General features: G+C 32.7%; 1 protein-coding gene across 1 annotated transcript in view; it reads left to right on the top strand.

Annotated features, from left to right (window-relative positions):
• The window catches only part of LOC125068153 (ataxin-2-like), a 156,839-nt gene that overhangs the window by 115,070 nt on the left and 17,076 nt on the right, over positions 1 to 24,693 (top strand). The window contains exons 5-7 of the mRNA XM_047677187.1: positions 2,670 to 2,838; positions 5,948 to 6,140; positions 6,528 to 6,646. Of these exons, the coding sequence (XP_047533143.1) occupies positions 2,670 to 2,838; positions 5,948 to 6,140; positions 6,528 to 6,646 (481 nt within the window). The remainder of the gene's footprint in view (positions 1 to 2,669; positions 2,839 to 5,947; positions 6,141 to 6,527; positions 6,647 to 24,693) is intronic.

The following is a 24,693-nucleotide window of genomic DNA, read 5'->3' as shown; positions in this document are numbered from 1 at the left end:
GCAATTAGTACGCACGAACGATGCGTGTTTGTACGTTGTTACACTACAGTAAAGAACAAAGTATGTGCGTTAAGGACTTAAACGGAGTAATATATACAGAGCATTTCCTTAAAGATCTGCTCTAAAGCCACAGCCCATGTTGGTGCGTTGCCATTAGCGCTACACCTGACAACCGATCTCGGAATTAAATACCTCAGGCATTGTGAATACATTTTTTATACAGTGTAAAATAAAAATAAAAAACCTTATTTAGTATAGAAAACATTACTGTTCCTCGATATGACATATTGACAAAAATGTATTAGGTACTGAATCCGAAAAATCTCAGATGCGAGAAGAACCAGAGTAAAAACTTAGCGTATTTTTTTTTCTTAATATTGTTGATAATTTATTTTTATTTGAAACAGCCCGAAGCTAAATTCTCAAGGTGATTTATAATATAAAAAGTACGCGCGGACTAGAAATGGCAATCAAGTCGTTTAGGAATTAGAATTTTGAACAGTTTATGAGATGGTCTTTATTGGGCTTTCATGAAACCGGCTCAGTCTTTATAATCTGTCAACTGATCATTATCGTCTTACACCGAGCATTCGAACACATGTCAACTATTTAATAACCGATATTAAAATTTTAAATCACAACAAACATTTTTCACACGACCGGTGTCAACGCATTCACAATATCATGCGACTCGCAGTTCAGCGACCGCCTAGTGATGCCCAAATTGATTTGCATATTAATCGATTCGATAACTTACGTTAAGTCGACAAATTTACATGATTCGTGAGAACCAAAGCTGTCCGCGTGAACTTATGTTATATTAATGAATTGCTCATCTCACGGAGCCCGGTCGGTGAACTCTGTTAATATTAATTACTAATATATCAATTGCCGTAGAACTAGACAGACTGGAGCTACGACACGTGTTTTTATATACATATATGTCGTAAAGTTCCTGTCTGTTCTAAATCCTTGATTTGATCACACATTTAGTGTAATTATGAAACTGTTTCTACTAAATAACAAACTATAGTGTTTTACAATAAAATTAAACGTAGACTATTAAATAATTTAATTAGGTTAGAATTTATGACACGCCGAATGACAGAAGTTACTGTCACTGTCGATATTGAGTAAACAAATAGTGCGATGCTATTTCTAATATCGGTAATTAATATTATTCAAAAACCGAACTAATTTCGAAACGTCCATTTTGAACTGAATAATCAATATAATATATAACTTTTTAAACGAATTCCATTGCAAATCAATTAAAAAGTAATACATATTGACATTTCGATAAACTATTGGCCTGAAGCACTAATCAAATCCATTATCAACGGTGTAATTATATTAAGAGAAACATTGCGCAACTGTTAACATGTTGCAAAGAAATCGATCGATCCATTAATTTTCTATTGCAAATCGTTGGTTTAACGATTGTGTGGTATTTACGATTCGAAAATTAAATGTGTTGATGATCTCGATAACTCGGATCTATTTGAAAGTGTTCTTTTGTATTGAAATTAGTCTTAAAACTTGTATTAGAAAATAAAACTTAATTTTATCATGAAACTTGGCGATGGGTTCTGAACGAGCCCGTCTGTGTAGGAAACTCTCAACGCTTATTTTACCGCTAAAAGAGCATTAGTTATTAGCATTAGTTGTTGCGTCTCAAATTTTTAGTTCTCAAGTCTGGTAGTATATTGCTGATATAAGAAATAGTTAGTATTTGTTATATTGGCAATTGCACTAACCTAATCATCCATCGGCAATCCGCCTACCTAATGATAAAAGTAATATTTTAGTTTCTGAAATTCTGATCATAATTAGATTATCTGATTTCACTTAAATCTGAGTGGTCAGTGATCAATGGCAGTGGATGATGTAATAGGCGACCAATAAGCGTTCAGTATTTAGTATATATGACTGCTCATCTTTTTAGAAAATGCTGATTAATCTCAATTTCAGAACGGGTTACTCGGGAATTCCCGTAACAAATGTACAACTTTTTATGTTTATATGTTTATAACCAGATAATAGGTAAGATAAGGTAGTTTTTTCGAGTGGAAATATTTCGTTTAAACGATATTGCAATTTACGATATGATATTTGCATTTATGCCCACTTGAACTAGCTCGTTAGTAACTAGCGCGGTGGTTATTCGTCTAATCCTACAAAACAATTGAATTGCACCCGTTCAGGTAAAGCATCGCGCATGGCACTTCACACGTACAACAATAGTACCATTATTGGTGAGGACAATAGCAGTTCTTCATCATATTATGTTCCCGCTGTTGTTGTTAGTATGTTATATATTTACACATATATATAAATAAAGCTGCTTAACACGACATATTAGTAATTTATAAACAAATTTTGGCTACTGTCTTATAAAATCAAGGAATTACTTTGCAAATGAATTACTGACAATGACCAAATTGACAAGAAAAAATAAATCAACTTTTTTATTGTAAGGATAAGTTTTTGTTTTTTTTTATTCCTGAGCATTTAAGTATTTCAAATTATCATAGTAACGCAAAACATACTCCACTTGGTCGAATCCAGTAAATTCATCATCATTTATAATGTTACAAAGCAAAATGCAAATATGTTTTCAGAACACCTTTAAGCGACTGTTCCTTGCTCATACATTGCGTTTGTTTCAGCTATTTCCACCGAATGAATGGCTTTGGCGTTGATAGATCTCCGGCACCAGCACCAACAGATTCGAATGACGTGCCCGTTGGCGGTCTATTCGCGAAGCTAGTGAAACAACAGGGTGGCCCGCCCCGGCTTCCAGCCTTCCCCGTCATGATTGACATGAGCTCTACAAAGGTGAGTCACTTCGAACGTAGCTATGTTCGTTAATAATTTTGTAACTGTTATAAAGTATTAAATTAATCAGTCATTTTTAAGTATATACAACGAATGCTTGAGTCTTTTCTAAAGAATCCTTCACAAATTAAATATACTCTACTATAAAAACTGGCGAACATATTTTATTTAAACAAGTGGGTCACCCGCGAAACTTTGCGTTTATTCAAAAGATTTTTTAGGATTAAGACAGGTTTTGTTTTAATTTCATTTGATGTAAACTGCAAGTCACTCATCTACATTTGGCGCTAAAATTATGAAGCCTCTTTTAAATGAAATTTTTAATGTCAAATAGTACCTATACATCGGTCAGTTACAATTGGAGGTTTTCGAAAACATACTATTTCATTTTGTATAGGTTTTCTTTTCTTATCCGCTCTCTAACCGGTCAGGAACTTTTTTCCACTCTCTTAAATTAATTCTTTGTTAAATCGTAACAATTTAGTAAATTGCAATCAAGAATCCTCTTCAATTTTCTGCACAACGACGGCTCTTGATATTGAGACTATAACCGTTTTTTTGTATGCAGCCATCGTCCCATAATCACTGGGACAAAAGTCGGCTGACGCTATTATTATATAATATAAGCGTCGTCTCATCCAATATATTGCTCTTATAGAACTGTTTCTTTAGTTACAAAGTCATTATAAAAAGTAGAAGCTTGGTAATGTGTCAGTGGGAGAAATGGAGGAGGCCATTTGTTGAGCTCTTATCAAAGTGGTTCTTGTCTTAATACAATTTGTAATGTTTATAAGGAAGAGGAAATATAATATAAATAAGTATTCGAATCACAGATGACAATATTTTCCTGGTGATAACAGACGTCGGTACTTGTAGAATCATAAGCAGCATTGTATCTGATCTTCGTCTTTCAGTGGTGACGTCATTAGTAACGCACAATGTAAGGTACATGTATAATTTCATATTATTGATAAGATTTTATTATACGGCTATATCAGTAATACGCATAAAATTGCAATATATCTCAATTAAATAACGCAACATTATTAGCTTACGAAAGCATCGTCTCTACAACGTATTAAGAAAAATTAAAACATTGTTTTACAATATCCGTTCATTACGGCGTAATGCACATCACTTAAAGCAATGCCACTGCCCCTATGAAATAATTTACGCTCAGCTGGCTACTCATTTCATAAGCGCGTCTTTAAAATTCATTACTTATTATTTATTCCGTGCTCACTGACCTTCCCGCTTTAATTACACCTCTGTGCCCCGTTTCATAGTTCACGGCTGTGATTAAAATGTCTCGGGTATCGTAAAATTCATGCGGCGCTATCTAGGCGGAGGATCTACTTCGAGCTCGACTCGTTTATGTTAATTCGTGCCTATTTAAAATCATAATGCGCGATGAGCACCTCGCTTCCTTTCGAGAAATAATTGAAGCAATTAAATCCGATAAAGCACGCGACCTTTACACTTCCTTCGGTATTGTATAGATAAGACGGAGAGAGTGTTAATTGCGAGGCGGTCGTTACCATCGGCACGCGCGCACAATCGGCAGGGTAATAGTGGTGCTCCGCCCCCGGCGAGCGCGGGCGCGGGCGCGCGGCGGCCAGCGAACCGTCTCGACTCTCCACAGTAAAACGAACTGGAGCTGCACTAATTGGCAGAGGCACGCGCCGCGCATGCGCGCCCCGCGACACGCTAGTGATGGGATGTGAAATCGAACTCAGCTCATCTTTTTAATCCAATGCCTTTTTTGAAGAATGTAACTAACTGCACGCGAAAATCGACTTATTTTTGCAGTCTTTATGAAACTTTCTAAGCAATAAAGATATAATTATGAAAGTGAAATGAATTCCCAAATTCTTGAATGTATATATCGTTCCACAATGGATAAACATCAGCTTAAATGTGACATAAAACGACTTTATAATAGTATGATATTATTGTTATGATGTTTTTATTATAAAATCGGAATAAAGTTCAAACGTAGTTTAACAATACTAATAGTAATTCAGAACGTGATCTATCAATGTTGTACAATAGTGTTTACTTTCTAAAATCGGTATCGCTTTAACAACATCTGACACTTGCTCGCGATATTAACATGATTTGTTACATTTCTCTTTGTACCTTTACACTATAAATAGTCGGTTTAAATTTATTTTCACCTGTGAAGAGAAACGGGAGCGCGCTCGGAAATAAATCGTGAGATTAATGGTCTCGGCGTCTGCCGGCGCGCACGCATGTTACCAGTGTTCATTTCGCGCTCGCTTCATTCTGATTTTTAGTCCCCATTCGACTTATTTCATAGCGAGCAATTAAAAAAGATAGATTGCAAATTGACCCGCGAGCGGCGAGCGTGACGGCTCAGAACGTTATTATGATGAATGCCCGTCACTAACGAGTGGGCTCTCGATCAGATAATAGGCCGTCTCGTGTTTGCTCAGCGCTACCTCTGTTTGACGTGCCTGACGTGCCATCGAGTAATTGACCCTTTGTAAATTGCAAATTGGGCGAAATTGATATAACACAATAACTATAATAACGTCATTATAGTTTATTTCCCGTTACTTTAAAATTTATTAATGTTTCAATTCTTTTGCTTGAAACGTTTGAGTGAGCTTAATTTGAGGGATCAACCAAGTCTTGTCGATTCTTCCCGATACTATATCGGCCGTTAGTAGTCTAATATTTCATTGATTAATGTACATAACGATTCAAAACTAAGTAAAGATACGACTAGAATAAAGAATATATTGATTATTATTGAAAATCGAATCACACATTTACTTTATGTGTCTCACTGATGAACAAAAAGTAAATCCACTAAGTTGACCGAAACTAACTAAAGATTATAACTTTAGTCTAATTTCTAACGAAGAACAAAGACATTTTGTGAGGTATTATTTAATTATGAAAACCCCAATACAATAATTTTTTTTTAATTAAAATTGGATTTGATTTAGTAAAGTGAATTACTTCAATTAGAACCTCTATGCCTATGTGTATATACCTATGTTAGCGCTTGAATCCACTAGATTGTAAATATAAGTAAGCAAAATACAAGTCATCAAATGCCAATGTTTCTGTTGTCCTTTAGGCATTATTAGCAATATCTCGAGTGGGTCGCGGAGGACGATCACGGCGCAAGCGTGTCGGTCCGGGTGTAACTGCGGAACACTCACCCCTTGATCTCTCCGCGGCGGGAGAGAGTGCAGCGAAACGCGCCAGACTCTCCGTCAGCCCAAGCACGAGGAGTGACGGTGATGAAAGAGACAGAGTATCAAACGAAGGTATTTATTAAAATTGTCTAGGTTAAATGCTAAAAATAGAAAACATGTCATTCAACACTCTCGAATTTGTGTAACTTCTATTATTCGTATAGCGTTTATCAGATGTACTGGTAAGGTTGTTTTAATAAAAACTAAAGTTAATTAATAATTTTATTAACGTAACAACGTTATCAACAAGTATATTTGCTCGCACGAATAAAAAATATACATGAACTACTAAAAATTAATTATTTCGGTATCATAATTGAAATCAGGGTGCGGTGTGCCGTTAATGTATCAAGTCCAAGTTTATGTACATTCAATTTCAAGTTAAATGCGGTGCTGAACGAGATGAGGTGATTCGATAACTGTAGTTTCTACATTATGTGTTTTTTTTTACCTCTCTAGATCGCAGCGAAACACGCGAATGCTTGTGTGCAGAGGCGCGAGCGCGTCTATCCGCGTGGACAGTAGACGAAGTTTGCGAGTTTGTGACTTCCATTGACATATGCGCAGAATACGCAACGGTAAGTACTCCGAATACCGTTTGAATATTTAAATCGGGACACAACTATTAAAACAGATTTTTGGCTCGAAATGTAATACATGAATTGTGGACAATTCCATTGTTTTGTAACTCTCGCGAGTATTGCTTTCAATCAACCTACCCACGATTTTGATTGCGAAATTGATTGATATCTAGTCTGATTTGGAATTCCCTCAATCTGTATTGTTTTTTAAATATTTTCCAGTATCCGACTGTTGGCGCTCCGTCATTAAATATATTTATCGTGTAGTAATAAGGTTCAATTATAATTAACATAAGTAATTGAACAATTAAGATTCTTCACATAAATCACATTGACATAGTAGCATGTGGTAGCCATTAATATGTTCACTGCATTACAGAGAAGACTTTCATGGTTGAACTATCGTAAAGCGATCACACACCTGTTACTTTCAGCTTCAATTTATCCGTATTATCCGTATTGACGTCATATTTCGTCGATATCAACAGTAATAAATTAAAAATTGCAGTACAATAAAATTTGTTTACACTGAGCATCGTCTTCATAAGAGACATTAGGTTTCGTGATTGCTTTAATGTGTCAATAAAACTTGGCACTATGTTAGTGTGCAGTTGCCCAGTGTAAAAAAAAACAATTACTATATACTACTAAAATATAGATTGTTATTGATGACTACGGAAAAAAGTTATACAGTTTAATATTATTACAAGAAATGTGGTGTGTTTTAAAATAAAATTAATTCACCCCGTAAAAATATTTCTAAAATACATTTATTATACTCGACTCTCTTTCGATAACCATTGAACATGTTTTATAACTAATTGACGCCTTATAATAGTTAGAATCTAAATCACAAACGCCTAAAGACTATTTAGTTTTCAAATCAAAAATATATCTAATCGAACACCTCGGATTAAGTCGTTGCTATTTACCTTGGCTCAGAGAAATCTATTTCAATTAATAATTTATAACATTCATAAAAAAAAATACAATGTAAACCAATTATATGTTACCGTTCGTAATTATTAACACATCGCGTTGATTTAATTTGATTTTGAGTGAAAGGGAGCAAACGCAACGAACGACTCATATATACACTAATTTAATTAACCCAACGCAATGTTACGTAAATGATTATCCGCACAAAAATGAGGAAATTTACAAAATTCTTGATAAAATATCAATATTACGAAATACGGCAACTAGCTATAAAGGAAGTGTAGGATTATGTCGTGCGCCTTCCACGATTGTGACGCTTAATACCTTCCGAAGATTTTATTCATTCGACCTCACGGTATGTTTGTATAACGTCTGTCTTGTTATAATACCTAGTGGTTGTAAACTCGGATACGTATTGGGTATTAACAGTTATATTTATGACGACTATTCAGTTATATCGATGAATATGTAAAAGGAAGCTACCGGGTGGCGTCGCTTTTTCTTATTTGTTTTTATTATTTTTTATTGAGTTATAACCCTAATAAATATAATTTGTTTTCAAAAACAAACGCGGCAGATTGCGAAATATTTGTGTGACAAAGATTCCTACAGCGTTTTAACGACCCAAGCTGTAATAATTATGAGCTTGTATTGGGTCGTATTAAATGTGTCTTGCTGTATAGTTAACGATTTGATGAACGTCATAAACATATCTCAAGCCCAGACCGATTCTACTCACAGAGTTAAGCAACGCAACGCTTTTGGCATAAACAAAGCACGCCGTGATGCGAACCACCATAATAGCGGTCTCAGCTTGCACAAGAATGCATGGCATCGTATATTATATCTGTGGCAACTAGACGTGGGAAACGAGGCAAGGATTTAAAATTTCCATCATATTTGTATATCAAAATTGCACAATGAAAGGAGAGCGGGATCATGCAACAACGGGAGCTCAGATTTCGCGATACATACGGACCGAGACTCGATGAAGCACTACATTACATTTGATTCATACAAACGATTTATATTAAAAATCAACAATCGACGAAAACACCTTGATTTTATTCTATTTTGTCGTAATTAATAATCACCGAAGAAAATCCTCAACCTTATATTACCTTTTATCAGAACTGCCAATACCCCTCGCTGATCAAGCCAGACAGGTCAAATGACATAACAATTAATTATTAAAAAATTAAGGTTTTCAAAAGTATTAAATATACTATTTTAAAACCGAAATCATTCACCAACTGACCTCCTAGTATGTCTCACGTTACAGTAGCAGCGAGATCGCGTTACCAGCAACGTATTTATGGCGATGGTGTCATACCGGATTATACCGTATAATTAATTATCCCGCTAATAAATAATTAATAATTTTACTTTACAAGTGATTAATGTTCGATTATTACTAAACTAAATTAGATTATCGTAAACACTGTTCGCTATTTATAATAATATAATTAATGATAATTGCCGACTGATCGGCTTTCAGAAATTTCTAATGTTCTTTTTTTTTTAATTTCTAATTGCCGAAGCCCGTTCATTAAAATCTCGAAATAAATATGTCGTCGGAGTGACATAAATCGGCACGTTGCCCACACAGTTTGACTCGTATCGTACATATCCGATTTCCGATCGTGAATGGCAAAGTCGAATCGAATATCACACAAAGCTTAGGTTCATTTTTCACCAAAACTCGTGATTTCATCCGATCCGATCATAAATCGACCGAACGCCATCCATCCCGGTCCATGCGTCAAATCCAGCGCCTGCGACGCTTGCGCAAGATTTCGTGCTCTGCGCCGTGGCGGGCTATTGTCAAATAAGATTTAATTCAGCCAACGTCAATACGTACATTAATCTCGATTAGTTTTACGACTATTGACACGTTATATTGCTATTTTTGCTATTTCGTGTCTTTGAACTTTTGTAAGTATACATTTAGAACTATACCTTAGCTTCTTTCTTTATGACAAAAAAGTACAAATCGTTTAGTACGGTGCGCAGAATGTTTTTTATTTTCTCTAGAAAATTACTGTTATTACTTATGTTTATTGCTTTCCGCATAGTTTCAACCCATTGAAACATTTTTTTTATGAAATTACAGTGAAGACAATATTAGAAAAAACACATTCCTGGATTAAACGTAGCGATATCTTTACAAGCTTAATACAAATGTAACCTTATCAAAAGTGAATATGTATCATAATGGCTCAGCAAGCTAAGCTCTGATCGTGGCATCAACGTCCTAGATCCAGATGCACTTAATCCTAATTGTGTATTGTCACCATCGCGAAAGATGTCGTTGAATGCTCGTGCGCTCGTGACCTGCGTTTGCGCAACACGTGATTTATATAAATTGTACCTAATATATGTATGACCGATATCAAGCGTATAAACTGTACTGCAATCTGCATGCGACATATTGGTACAGTCGGGATGAGAGTAACTTTTAAATATTGCACATATTAAACAATTATCATCACTCATCCTCCTGCCCTTATCCCAATTTTACTTGGGGTCGGCGCAGCATGTCTTCTTCTTCTAGACTTCTCTGTCAGGCGTCATCTTATAAGTAACATTATTTCTAACCATATCGTCTATCACACAATCCATCCATCGTTTCTTTGGTCGTCCCCTACCTCTATATCCATCCACATCCATTCTCAAAACCTTTCTCACAACATGGTCCTCATTCCTCCGCATAACATGCCCATACCACGACAGCCGGTTTCCAGATAGATTCTTGATTAATCACATATTATACATATACAATATTACCGAAAATTAAATAATTTTGAATATCGAAGCGTAGTGCTATAATGGTGCACAGAATATGGCATGTCATTAGGTTTCAGCGCCAAATGGCGCATTAAGGCAGCACTTTTAACGCGCACGATTCACGACTTTACCTACACTTGATTAATAATACACACGTCTACGATAATCGTTGTATAAATAACTATATAACAAATGCAGTAGATATGAAAAAAACTTTTGCAAAATCTTGACTGTAAATAGATGTAAAAGCTATATATATATATATATATATATATATATATACCTTTTAAAATTATTCAATTCGTTTTATTATTTTATATTTTATAAACTATTTTGAATAAATAATTACAAAATTCAAATATTATTATTCAAAAGATTCTTATGTGATTGCATAAATATCTTTGCAAGATATCGTTTATCTGTGTAATTAAATTTATTTTGTATCTGTATGAACAATTTATCCAATTATATTGTTATAATACACGTATTGCGTTATTGTCAACGCACCTGTCTCGAACACAAGCCGACTATTGTGTAACCGTATCTGCAAAACATTTGTTCGTATTATTCTAAGAAGGTATTGTAGAATATTTATTACTGGCCATTATTTATGAATAGTAAAAACTTATGAATATTTCTTTTTTTATTTTAAGCGCGCAGCTAATTTTACTTTATTTAATAGAACGTGGAATTTGAAAATTTAAAACAAAACTTAAAGTTCTAAATTTAAAATATACATGAACTAATTTAAGATTAGATATAATATGAATGGTTTGTAAATATAAAACGGAAACTAGTTGTAAATTAAGCCAATTGAATACCACACACGCCAAAGAAGCAGCCACTATAATTTAATACTGTACCATCAAATATCCGACGTAACATCACTTCAACAAATAAGCGTCATCACCTCAAGCCATACACGACTCGTAGCAAAAGCTCAACTATTGTTAAATTATCATACAAACATGTTATTTCGCTCGGATTCTTAACCTACACGCAAATACAGTCCTTATTCCATTCGGTATAGGGCGTAAGTTAATTTTAGAGCGTACGCCGAATAGATTGTTTTCCGACTAAATAATTACTGTAATGACCGTTCATCGTGATGGACATTGTTATGATTTCGAGTCATGAAATCGAAAAACGGTCACGGGTCATATCGGAGCATGTTAGTTGATTCCGTTGCGCAAAGAGATTGCTCGCTATTCGATTTCACTTTCCACGTTTTTTTTTTTTTGTTTTCGTTGTCTCGACTAGTTCGTCAGTTTTTTGTCGTGGTGCACTGAAAATGTGCACCTTTTCTTAGCGTATGATAATTATTTATTTTCGCTTTTTTTTTAATGTGGTATTTGATAAATTGATTTTTATTCGTGAAATTATTTTTAATATTATATTTCGTAATTATTACAATAGAAGAACGCCTGTGACGTCAGCAGTTAAATATAAAGCGAGTGAAACTTCGAATATAATATTGAATAATCAAATCGCGCTTCTACTTCTGATATTAGTTTTATATATAACGGTTTAGTAGATTTTTTGCATTTAGTCAATACAAAAACCTCCATTTATTTGTATAAATTGAAGTAAAAAATAGGCAAAATAAAACATTTTTTTATATACATATGTGATATAATGGGATTATGCTATTTGAAATGAGCTTTTTATTTAAATGATTAATTTAATTTTTTCAATCAGTCAAAACTATTCTAACGTATTTTCTGTGTACCGCCTTATATTCAAGAATAATTAACGAAAACTATAGGCAATAATTTTGACGTTTATAGATCATGCGAAAATGTGTTCGAATTACGAAACGTTCAGGTTAAATAAGGTAACGATCATCATTTCTGGTCCCTAATGGGCTATAAGCGGTACACTGTAACACTTATGTCCAACTCGCTTGTTTATCATTAGCTACTTAAAGAGGTACAAACACTTTCGTTTTAACACCCGAGTCGTGAGCGGTAAATAGATTCAATTTATTATATTTAGAGTTATTCTCTGAGTATTTATTTACTATCAAATCGAACGGAGATAATTCGGTAGTATTAATGAGCTTGGCACGTTCTATTGCGTTTTATTAATTTTGCAGTCTCTTGTTTGATTTGATTTAGTTTTTGTTTGTTCTCTATCATTAGTACAGTGCTTTAAACGTTTTTTTTTAGCTTTACTGGAGTAAAAATTCCGATCTTAAGAACATAGTTTTTTTTTTTAATGTAAGCAACCGCTAAAAGTATTGTTCCATTTTTAAAATATTTCATTAATCCGTTACTGCAACTATAAGGAGAGCTAAAATTTAAATGAATTCTGAAACCAATTATAACTTTTTATTTTAAAAGATGCAATAGATTCGTGACATTTGGTCGGAATTATATTTGAAATTTAAATTACATCAAAATAAAATTGTAAACCGAGTCGTAAAAATCAATTGAATTTCGAACGAATAAAGAATAAAATTTATACAATACATAAAGAAAGTTAAATAACAGAAAAGAAAGAGCGATTTACGAGCTCAACTGACTATCAGGTTTCGTGTATTTATCATTTAATACGAAGTCTAATTTTCATTCGAATAACTCAACGAACAAATAAAGAGCTATTTGCATAAATATTCAATGGATGTAAAACCCAAAAGTTTAAAGACATGTTTATTATCAAATGACAAACGCAATAAACATAAAAATGTCTCTATTAGAATGTGTTGTTTTCTCACAAAATAAATGGTCGACCACACTAGTTTGATTTGGCTGACAACGAATCATCGGTGAAGCTACACAATTGCGACTGCAGAGTTAATATGTTCTAGTTAAATTGTATCTCATTCGAGTCAATTACGACCGATTCGAGCGCGACACCTTGACTAGAACACTTAATGAGGAGATTAACACAATGTCCAGTCTTGATAATAAAAACTGAAGTATAGTTAGTCCTTTTTGTCATAATTACTTGTATGTCACGCTCAACATGTCTACGACACATTGGAGAAATATTATTACGTCATAACTATCAGAAAAGGACACCCAGTTCAGGTCCTTTCAGTTTTATTTTATATCAAGGAATTAAATAGCATCTATATGTCAAATAAATGTTTCAAAAGTATGCCCAAATCTGCATTAAATAACTCACTCCCAGACAACCTTTCGGTGTATCACTTGAATTTGAAACAAGCATTGTGGAGTAGATATATACATAATAATTTATTCATATAAGCAATTCGCCTCGAACAATAATAATAATAATTGGCATAAAGATAATGATATACCGACTTAGTACACCGGTCCTCAACTGACGACATTTATCGATCCGTGGGACATTGACTATCGCAATTACGAAACTGGACCACTAAGCTCACTAGAAGCACCTGAAGCTATTGCCGACTGCTATGACAATGCTCGTTACTGATTAATAATCCCGTCCTTATCGATAATACTAGACACATAATTAGATCATAATTTTTTTCTATACATTTTATAGTATGTTTTTAAAGGTTAAAAAATATCCCTAACGAACGTTAATGTCATAAGTTGATTAAAACAAAACAATCCCATTCAATTGATAATTTATATAAATTGTTCTATATATGACGTTTGTGTACATAATTTAATTTCAATTTGAAAAAGATACCACAGAAATAACGGACTGCTCAGAATATTATAGTGTACAGACGCAACTGCGCCGTCTATCCCTTTACTCCTAACTTTACTTTACTCTAACAGAAAGGAAATCCGGAGCAACCAAAGTATCTTCAAGCGCGGGACTAGACCAAACCAGACCAGGATCAAAGGCTTTAAGTACAGTTCTTAGGATTAGATTAATTGCATTGGAATAATAGCTTAACGTTGTCACCTTCTGAACTATGGACTACTTAAATGTCTTTGGAGATTTTTTATGTAGAAATATTGTGCGTATGGATTTAGTTCAAATATATTTAAATAACCGAGTCAAAGTTCCTTATTTTATTATTCAATATCGTTTGTTCTGCGTATGACATGTGAGAAGTTGACTCATTGCATTGTTGACGATTAGTATACAAAATTACAAAGCCATACGTATCAATCGAAGACAGTTTTTTCATATAGTTATTGTTGTATAAATATCTCCAGTGAGAGGTCAAGCTTTAGTGAAAATCACGATTCCGTCTCACTCTCATCTATTATATTATCTATACGTCTCGCTAGATTTGGATCACGGAAGATTTACCCAATTTTTGCTTGTCATATATGGCGCTAATTTGTCAATAATGTCCATAACAAAAACGTTATTATTTTAACCATTTTAGAATTATCAAGTTTTATTTAATTATACTTATATACATACAGACATGTCAAATATCTAAATTTAAAGTGGGTGTTCCTGCAAAGTAACACTTTTTTAATAATATTATATATTAAAACCTTTTCCGAAACGCGATGCATCTTTTAGTATAAATTTTATATGTAATAGTTTTTTTTTTTATTTATTTAGGAAATCAAAAAAACGTCTCTTCGTTTATTTAGTATACATGGAAGCAACGCCACAGAAATTGACTAGTTTTCATAAATGACTTCTTCCAGACGCAATATTATTCTTTGCATATTATAGCAGAGCTGTAATACATTAAGATTTATTTTGCGTATGACACCTGTCATCTAGAGATGAGAGATTATTTTTTTTGTGCAACAGACGAGTTGTGAAACTATATTAGTAGAGCGAGTAACAATAGCTCATTGCGTCAATGTTAGTTGACAAATATATAAATAAATATAACAAAATGAAATTAATTAATTTTGATTTTAAATGTTATACTGCATTCCGTTCAGAAATTCGTATATTTTTCATAAAATAATGATGCTTTCAATATCGATATTTATCAATTTTGTAACGAAATCTAATTTAAAATATATAAATTTGAATATAAGGCTCGAAGGTGTTATTCAAAACCTGTTTGTATGAAACCTTTTATTTATGAATTTTAAGTTTTAAATATGTAATCGTCACAAAAAGATGTAGGTATAATGGTTTTAAACAAAAGGTGAATTCGATACAAGATATGCATTAATATAATTATAAATATTTATGCGGAATATATAATATATGTATCATATGTTATATACTCACTATAAACGTACTTGTCAGAATTAATTGGAGCAATAGTTATTTATTAAACCAATTACATACATGGACTATAATTACAAAACTTTATTGGGCTTTAAACATGATTAACATTAATGGAATTTAATACGTTAAACGAATATCAATGTTTGTAATTACTGTTTTTATTACAAAGACATAAACACAACTTTAAATAATGGAATCATTTTAAAATATACATTTCTACTGTTTTACCTATACTTTTATTTTAGTTACGTACATTTAAAATATACAATCAAAAAAGTGGGTGTATAGTCATTCAGTGTAGAGCTTGAACCCGCAATCTTCCATAAAGATTCAAGTGTTCTAACCACTGGGCCATGCGTCTTAATATAATTGTACATTGATTCAGTTTCACCGGATCTGTTTACTCATAAATTCAAACAATTTTAATTGAACAAAACGACAGTCCTCAGCCGGCGAAGTCTTAAATCAATAGCGGTTTATTGCGGGCATCATTCCTAACAAGACTGCTATCGTACTAACTACTAACTAAGTCCGTCGTCTGTCCGTGGATCGTTAAACGAAAGGCTATATAGACGTACACGATGACCGTATAGAGCGACCTACGCCCTAAAGTTATGCGGGATCCACACTCATGTCTATCTTCCATCTTTTATTTTAAACGTTGTAGAATTTAATAGTAAAAATTTAAAAATTAACGATCAATCAATATAAGTCATAATAATGATATTTTTTGTAGAAAAAAAATCGAACACATAATTCACTAGTAAAAAAGGGTTTTTGCCGAAGTGTACAGCTGACTACTCTTTTAACGTTAAAGATTGAAAGGCCAGTGCTATTGAATGAGTATTTATATGTAAAAAAACACAGATTATTATTTGAACTATGTTGTAGGGACAACAAAATATTCGCTTTCATTAAAAACTACAATTTAACTATCATTTTCTTTTTTTAAATATCGATATAGTTTTATATAATAATTGAATATAATTTAAATATAATAATTATATTATTACATACGAGGTCAAATATTTTCCAAATGGTCGTTGAAACAAATTATTTGGTGTGTAGACTGAATGTTGAAATCAGTATGGAACAGTTGGTGTGTGTCCGTGTGTCCGTGGCGATGAGTTTGATAAGCGCCCTGCTAATAGGTAGGTCAGGCCTTAGACCACCAATACGAATGTTCTCTATGAACACACTAACCGTTCGGAAATGTATGTTTCGTATAACATATTAAGTAATGCTTTTATTTTTTATTTTTTTTTTATATCACGTTTTTTATATTTGGTGATTTAATTGTATGGAATAATTAAAGCAATTTTATTTACATTAATAAAATTAATCGAAACGTGTATAATTTACAAAAATACAATTGTCAAATTCTCGTATCACGAAATGTTAAAATATTCAAGATAATATTTGTAAACGTTATATTAGTCCAGTTTCCGTAAGTATTGGTTTTGTACTTTATAAGCGTTTGTTAGCGGTTTACGAGCAATAGAAATTTACGACGTAGATTAACATTGCGGATAGACTTCAGATTAAATACTATCATGATTTTCTAGCAGGTAACATTAAGGAATATAACAATCATATTAAATTTCTATCGATTCAAATAAGGCGATAATATTTTAACGAAAGTAAAAACACTCTTATTCAAATGTTATATTTGGCTTTGTGTAATGTTAATATCAAAAGTAATTTCGCTAATGAGCTACGTTGGTTCAAGTCTGTATTTGAATGAGTAATCGACCATATATTCACCAACTCATTGATTTAATTGTTATTACTTAAAAAAAAAATACGTAAAGAATAAATAAGGTCCACAATATATATTTATTTATAGGCACTTGTTACGCTAGAAAATGACTACATTCTAATAAAGGATACACGAGTAATTTATTACGAGAGCTATACGTTCTTTATAAACGATATTACAAAACATATTTCCATACAAACAATTCCACACAAGCAATATCGGCAACATAATTGAGTAGCCAGCTCTATCCATATAAAGAGTAAGCGTTATAACCGGCCATTGGCTGCCAATTTATATCCCAAACAGGAGGAGTTTAATTTCGCATCGGAGCATTTAATTTAGTTCAATGTTCGACTAGAAGCGGGTATTTAAATAGAGATGTCTAGATGAGCAGATAGCTGGAGCAGTTTGAGATGCTATCGCGTTTCCAGCCTCGTTTGCTGTGGCCAATAGACGATGCATTGGGCTGTCTGCGTTCGTTCCTTTAACTGTTTTTTTTTTTGTTTCTTTTGCTTTTACCTCAAAGTGTCTTCTGAAAATTTAAAAATTATTTCGAACACATTGCTCTCACACAGCGTATCATGAGGTTGTTTCATAAACCATGTGTAGGGGAGTCATCGCTCTATCACAGTGACGATTGAAACACGTAGGAGACGTATTATATGAAAACAATTTTATACATTCCAGATCGATTGGTAAAATATTATTTTCTAAAATCGTTCGTCCTATCTTACATCGGTCACGTATGAAGTCCTTGGGTTGGAAATCGATTTAAATTTTCTATTACGGAAGCCAATATATCAATAACCAAACTATTTGGAGTCTGACGAATTTAAAGAAAAAATAACAGTTTGTCCATGTTTCACTTCAAGGCATATGTATGTTCCTCTGCTCTTAAGGAGAATATTTTTGGAGCTTATTCCACCATATTTATTTACAATGTGTTATAATTTCCCGTGACACACGCTTACATGTTTGCGTGCTCACAAGTTTCCTCGCGACGTTTTCAAGAGACAAGACTTATTATAATGAATATTATTCTCAATGTGGAATTAACATAATTACAATCACTCAAATAGTTTTATTTACCCTCTTACGTGTAGAATGATAATAAGCTTCTGAATAATGCAAATAACTTTCAAGTTGGTTATCATCAAGTTAAAACCAATATTCTTAGACCTCCATCAAATCCCCAACTAATGCGAAATCGATCGTAGCTGCAAACCAACATTAGCTGGCGGCATACCAGAAGATAGTGTCATTTCACGCTCCTCACAATCAGTGGAAAGGAAATTACTCGCGTCTCTGAGGAAACTGTAGGACGCGTGCCATAATGGATGCCAATCACCAGCAGATGGCCGACCAATCCAGCAACGCCATCTAGCGTAATGACAGTAATGCCGAACCAGTTTGCGACCTTTCAATCTAGGAATGTCAACGTGGAAAGTACAGCTAGGCCTGCACTCACTCATATGACCCCTTATCGCAATGTATTAAAGAACATTTTCCAACGGAATGATGGCAAAATGGTACCATAATGATCGCAGTCTTTGTCGAACATTTCCTGGTGTAGTTTTTTATTATACAGTTTATCGGCTGCGAGGTCCACTCGATTGTTGTTGTTGCAATGATTGCTATTTTAAACCGGCTTAATGTCAACCCGGACGATTGAGCTTGAATAGTAGGTCCAAAGGTATCGCAAACTGCTAATGAAATTCATTTTTGTTACCCAACTAAATGCTATTGATTTTAACTCATTAAGATAAGAACATAATAATTTAATTAAAAATAAATAAATGATAAAGCATTATTAAAAATGATCTGGATAAAAATAACGTCGAAGCAACATACATTGCTTTAAATTTTATTGCCATCAAGATAATATCAACAAAATATTTGTAAGGTCATAAGTGAACCATTAAAACATTTCTAGCCAATTTTTTCTGCGAAAACTAAGATCTTACTGTAATTTGAATGGGCAATAAGCGCTCTGTTTATACCTCATCCTGAAATACTGACCCGTCCAACATTTCGTTGAAGACATAACACTTAACATTGGAAGAGGAAACCCGTTGAGGGTCCAAGTTTTTTGACACTAACCGTTGTTCCCAGAAGTCCAAATGTGCATAGCGTCCGTTAATTTTGGCTTCTCTGACATCCTCATTCGTGTAGTTAAACAAGTGCATTTATTTTTATTGCACCTCAGCCTGATGAAGATGGTATACTCGGTAATCATCATGAACAATATACGTACGTGGAATACTTTTATATATTTTTTATTTATTTATTATGAGTAAATTTGAAGCGGATTGCATTGAAATATAAATTTCTAGACCATTCAATTTAACTAGATTTAGATCGCCGCTTTTAGATTTCATATTAGCTTAGGAGATACATATAGCGTAAACACGTTTGACTGAGCGTATGATAATCCCAATACGAGAACAAGTATTCCCGTACCACTATAATTTGTCGGCCACGCGGTGACGTCTGTCGCCGTTGGGACGGGTTTATCTCGAACGCACTCATTATTCAAGCCCTATATCGGTTCTACGACTAGTTCTAACGAATATATTCATATTTATTTCAGAACGACATGTAGCGTATTATATTATATCTAAATACATCTAATTTTATTGACATTTTGACATTGTTGTTTGATAATTACATAATTTATATTAGAATCGTAATTTTATTAATTAATTTTATATCTCGATGGTTTTATTTACTAGCGATTTGATGTTGACATCAAAGTAAATACCGTTCTTTTAAGTAGGAACTTGTATTCGAGCTCGTCACGATCACTTGCTCAGACAGCCAACTATCTCTATCTGAGTTAGGGTTTCGACCGTCGATTACATAATTAAAGCGAACAGTTTCCGATATTTAATTAAGTCAACTTGATAACAGATGTCCTTTTTGTAAATTCAGAGCTGAGACGATATATTTACTTATTTAGATACTTTAATTGAAATAAAATGTAACTGTTTTAGGGCATCTCTGAATTTCTAGCAAGTAAACTGCAATTTCCATTTTTTATTAATTGCTTTCCTGTAACGTATAAATAAAAAAAATAATTATCCATTTTTTTTTAATTTCTCTTCAATTATCTGTGCTATTACACACAACGTGATCAATTTCAACTTTCATAATTCACACCAGCGATAGCGATTCGTATCGAAAGTGAAAAGCATGTGTGAAATGCAACCGAGAAACCGTAGTAGCGGCGAGATTTGCATGTCGTTGCAAAAGCACTCAGGTCTTCGCTTCATTTGGATTCAACTCTTGTTCGTAACAAGTGAGCCGCGTGTAGTCGCCGGTACTCAATTATTTCAGATTGCTGCCTGTCACGGCGAATGCAACGCAATTGATATAATAATCTCGCGATTTTATACGCGCACATAAATTATAAAACGTATCACGATTTAAATTCAACTTGCTTTCGTGCAAATTGTGTTTTACTAGATTTATTCAAATTAGTACCTCTACGAACGTAAACGTTAATTAGGACCTATTCCTACTTCTTTATTCAATGTAATTGGTTCAAATACGCCAAATATATATTTTTTTTAATTTTCAAGGTATTGAATGAACAATATATAACATGAAGGATAAAATTAGAACCGAGATGGCCCAGTGGATAGAATACGTCAATCATGTAAAAATTATAACGGTTCATATCCACCACTAAAATTTAACGTGTGTTTGTATGCATAACTCACTCGTATACACAGAATGAAACCTCCATGTTGTGAATGAAACTCTGCTAGAATTTTATCCACCTACCTTCAATGATTCAGCGGTCTGGAGTGAGTTATCAAACTTTCGTCTTTAACGATGCTTCTTATTCGTAAACATTTAGGGGCTTGAGTAAATTTTCTGCATCGTTATGAACTCAAAATTTAATTGCTAGAAATCCTCGAAGATTGTTCATTGTGATGTGTTAGTAAATCTAGATAATATAAGAATGATTTCAAATCCAATTTTACAGTCGACCGCGCACGCACCGCCGTGGGTGGTGGTCGTCTGTCTGACTTATAATATTCCATAGTAATCGATATTCCCCTACAATAAATTCCTCATGCATTTATTTGTCTTTAGATTATATCGAGAAAATAACAAATGTTATGTAATCTTAAAGTAAATAAAATATATTCTTAAATTTTAAATTAACATTTTTTTATTAAAATTTAAATACGTATTAGTTAGACAAATTTGATAAAATAGACCTAATAAGATAGTCCTTACAATTATTCAATATTTACATAATTCACACATAATGTAAATATTTACAGTTAGCATATAACATGCAAACAATGTATGTATAACATTGTTTGTATGATTGTTTTAGTGAAATAGAAAAAATGCACTAGATAAAATATATAAAATAGTAGATAAAAGGCGCAGATAATTAATAACATTTTATCTTTTTATTAAAACATCAATAGAAAAACCCGACTCAGACGGCAATCGTACTTAGGTATGTCTCAACTGAATGATAATAAAACAATAATAATGACTATAGAATGTAACATTACTAAATCTACCTTTTATTTACCTCTTAAACCTATTAATTTAGCCAATTATTTCAACGGTACCACTTATATCTATGTCATGATCTGATTTTAATGAAATTACGACACGAAGCACCAGTCATCATTAACTTTGTCTAGTCGAGCCACCCACCGAGTGTAATGATAGCAATGGTGAGCAATCCAAATAATTTATAATAGCAACTAGTGTAATATCGTTCAGCTGAACTTCTCTGATTGCCGAGTGTCAGCGAATGACTGTCATTTCGCGTTTCCGAGAGCTGGGTCTGTTGTGATGTTGCAGATCATTGTGTGGCCCTAAGTGAAAGGAATTGTTTTTTTTTTTCTTGATTTTTTCTTCCTCGATAATATATAATCTGTTGTATTATTTATGATTTTCATATGAATAAAAGTGAAAGATTTTTGCACGGTTGCGTACTGAAGTACTTTAAATTTTGCGTGTGTTATTTATGTTAGTGCGGATTGTAATGTATTGCGGTTTTAGATATGTATATAGTATAAACTATATGATAGATTAATGATTTAATTTATGCTTAAGCATTAAATATGAACTGTATATGTTTATTTTATTTTATTATATATGCAATTAAAATGCCGAAATACTTGTATTGTCCCACAAAAAAAGAAGATTTTTTTAATGTAATAAAAAAGTGCAGCGACCAAATAAATCCATAAAGCTCTTTAAAGATTAAATAAATTCATGGTTTTATAGATATAGTGCACGTATATAAAAAAAGATCGTAAAACATAACTAAGTAGATAATAATACTCACATGTTTATATAAAGTAATATTTATGAGTTGAAATATTTTAATTAATATAAACAATATAAATATACTAGAGATTTATTTATAAATTTCTGCTTTAAAGATTTTATTTTATCACGACGTGTATTCATTAAAGCTCGTGGAAAATTGAATCTAAAGACATCGATACTACTAATTGTACAACAAGCAAGGCTAAACGACTAACTTCGTTTTCTTTATTAATTTTTAAGGTCTTCAAATAAGATAGAGACCAAATGTTTGAGGTGTCTTTTTGCGTATATATTTACTCAATAGTAGATAATATTTGGTGGCCCAATATGGTTTCCTTTGACATATAAATGTGAATATATTGTTATTCCTCTCGTATATGCATAAAAAATAATGTGTCAAAGCGAGTGTGCTGTTTTCCTTCTTTTGTTTTTTTTTTTCACTTACTTATAAACCATCTTATTAACTAACGATACAAGCTGTACTAGATTACAAGAATTATATTATTATATTATACTAGTTTTTCAAGCAAATTTTGTTTTTACTGAGTTCGGTATCGGACTCCAGTGTCTAAGTAATAGACATAACTTTCATATGCGTTAAGTAAAACGCTGTAATTTTGACATTACAAACAGACTCTTCAATTTTATACATTTATATAGATTACTTGGTTCTAAATTACAAACTCTAATGCCGTTTAATTTTATCACTCTACCTACACTTAAAAAATAACGTTAACTAATAAGCTAACTTAAATAGCTAATCGCACTGAACTTTGATTATATTACGATAAAACAGTTTTCTCGGCCCACACTATTACCTGCTTTTAAGCCTACACTAAAAATAAAAATAAAACACTCGAACCGTGTTATTTACAAGAATGTATTACTTAAAGGGGTGAAAAATCATTCCATCGAGTTTTTACTAAAAATAGTTTGTATCTAAAATAAAATTTTAATCTTTTTTTTTAAATCCCAGAAATAATACACAAATAAAAACCAAGTATATCAATTTCGTCAAAGGGTTTATTATCATTTCGAGATTTTGTTGTTTTGTCATAACGACTATATAAAAACGATTTATGAACAGACCCAATGAAAAGAATCTCGGATATCCCTGAGGACTGGAATTTTGACATCTGATTAACTTAACTTTGTTCAGACATTATGTTATTAAAATTTAAAATACATATGAATCGAAGTGATTTTGATTTGTTTTCATATACTATATATAAACTGTAACAATTGTACAGTGAATGTGTAAGATGAGCTACAGCGACCTTAGCAGGCAATAAAACGTGCCGTTATAGGTTGCAGCCGGCCACGTTTATTGGGGCCTAATCTAACATCGGCGCGTGCGCAGCCCGCCGGCGATGAGGCACCGCCGTCCTTCCAGCGTACCTTAACAAACAGATACAATTGTTAAAATAAAATTATTTACAGTAAAAAGCTTAAAACCTTTTCATGTATAAACAAATCATCTATATATAGATCTAGTTGTTTCTTTTATAATTTAAATATTAAAAATAATTATACATTAGCGAAATTAATTCGTGTTGATTTTTATATCGATTGATCCAAATTTATAAATTAATGTATAGACAATTTTATTATACTTTAAAATATCGTCATTAAAAATAGATATATTTAAAACTTATAAATATTCAAATAATTCGAAAGTGTAGTAGTATACTTATATGTAAATATAACATCTATATTAATTGAACGTAATATGTCAATATGATGGTAACCATTAAAAATATTAAAGAATTTCTCATTGTTTATATATTTTTTCCGTCAAGTTTAATGTAACGGCTAAAAATATAGCCGGCTAATGACTCACCGGCTCCGGCTAATGGATAGCTTTCTAACCCCCTGGCCATGCCACTTGATAATTTATTACCTAGACTTCCGATGATAATAAATAATCCAGTGTCTCCTACATTAATATTTTTAATTTTCTAACTTAATTTACACTTGAAGGAAATTAACTGTAAACTTGCTGGTCATTATATGCAAAAACTTTCATCGATTCTCGTGTTTTTGCTTATTTAGCATACCCGACTTCACATCCTATACGTAATCATTTTATCAATCAATCAATTAGTATATCTACTGACGAATACACATCAACGCAACGATAAATGTCTCA

This window comes from Vanessa atalanta, chromosome 13, assembly GCF_905147765.1.
Source record: "Vanessa atalanta chromosome 13, ilVanAtal1.2, whole genome shotgun sequence".
Classification (NCBI taxonomy): Eukaryota; Metazoa; Arthropoda; class Insecta; order Lepidoptera; family Nymphalidae; genus Vanessa; species Vanessa atalanta.
Note: the sequence above shows the minus strand (reverse complement) of the source record. Positions and strands in the feature narration are given on the sequence as shown.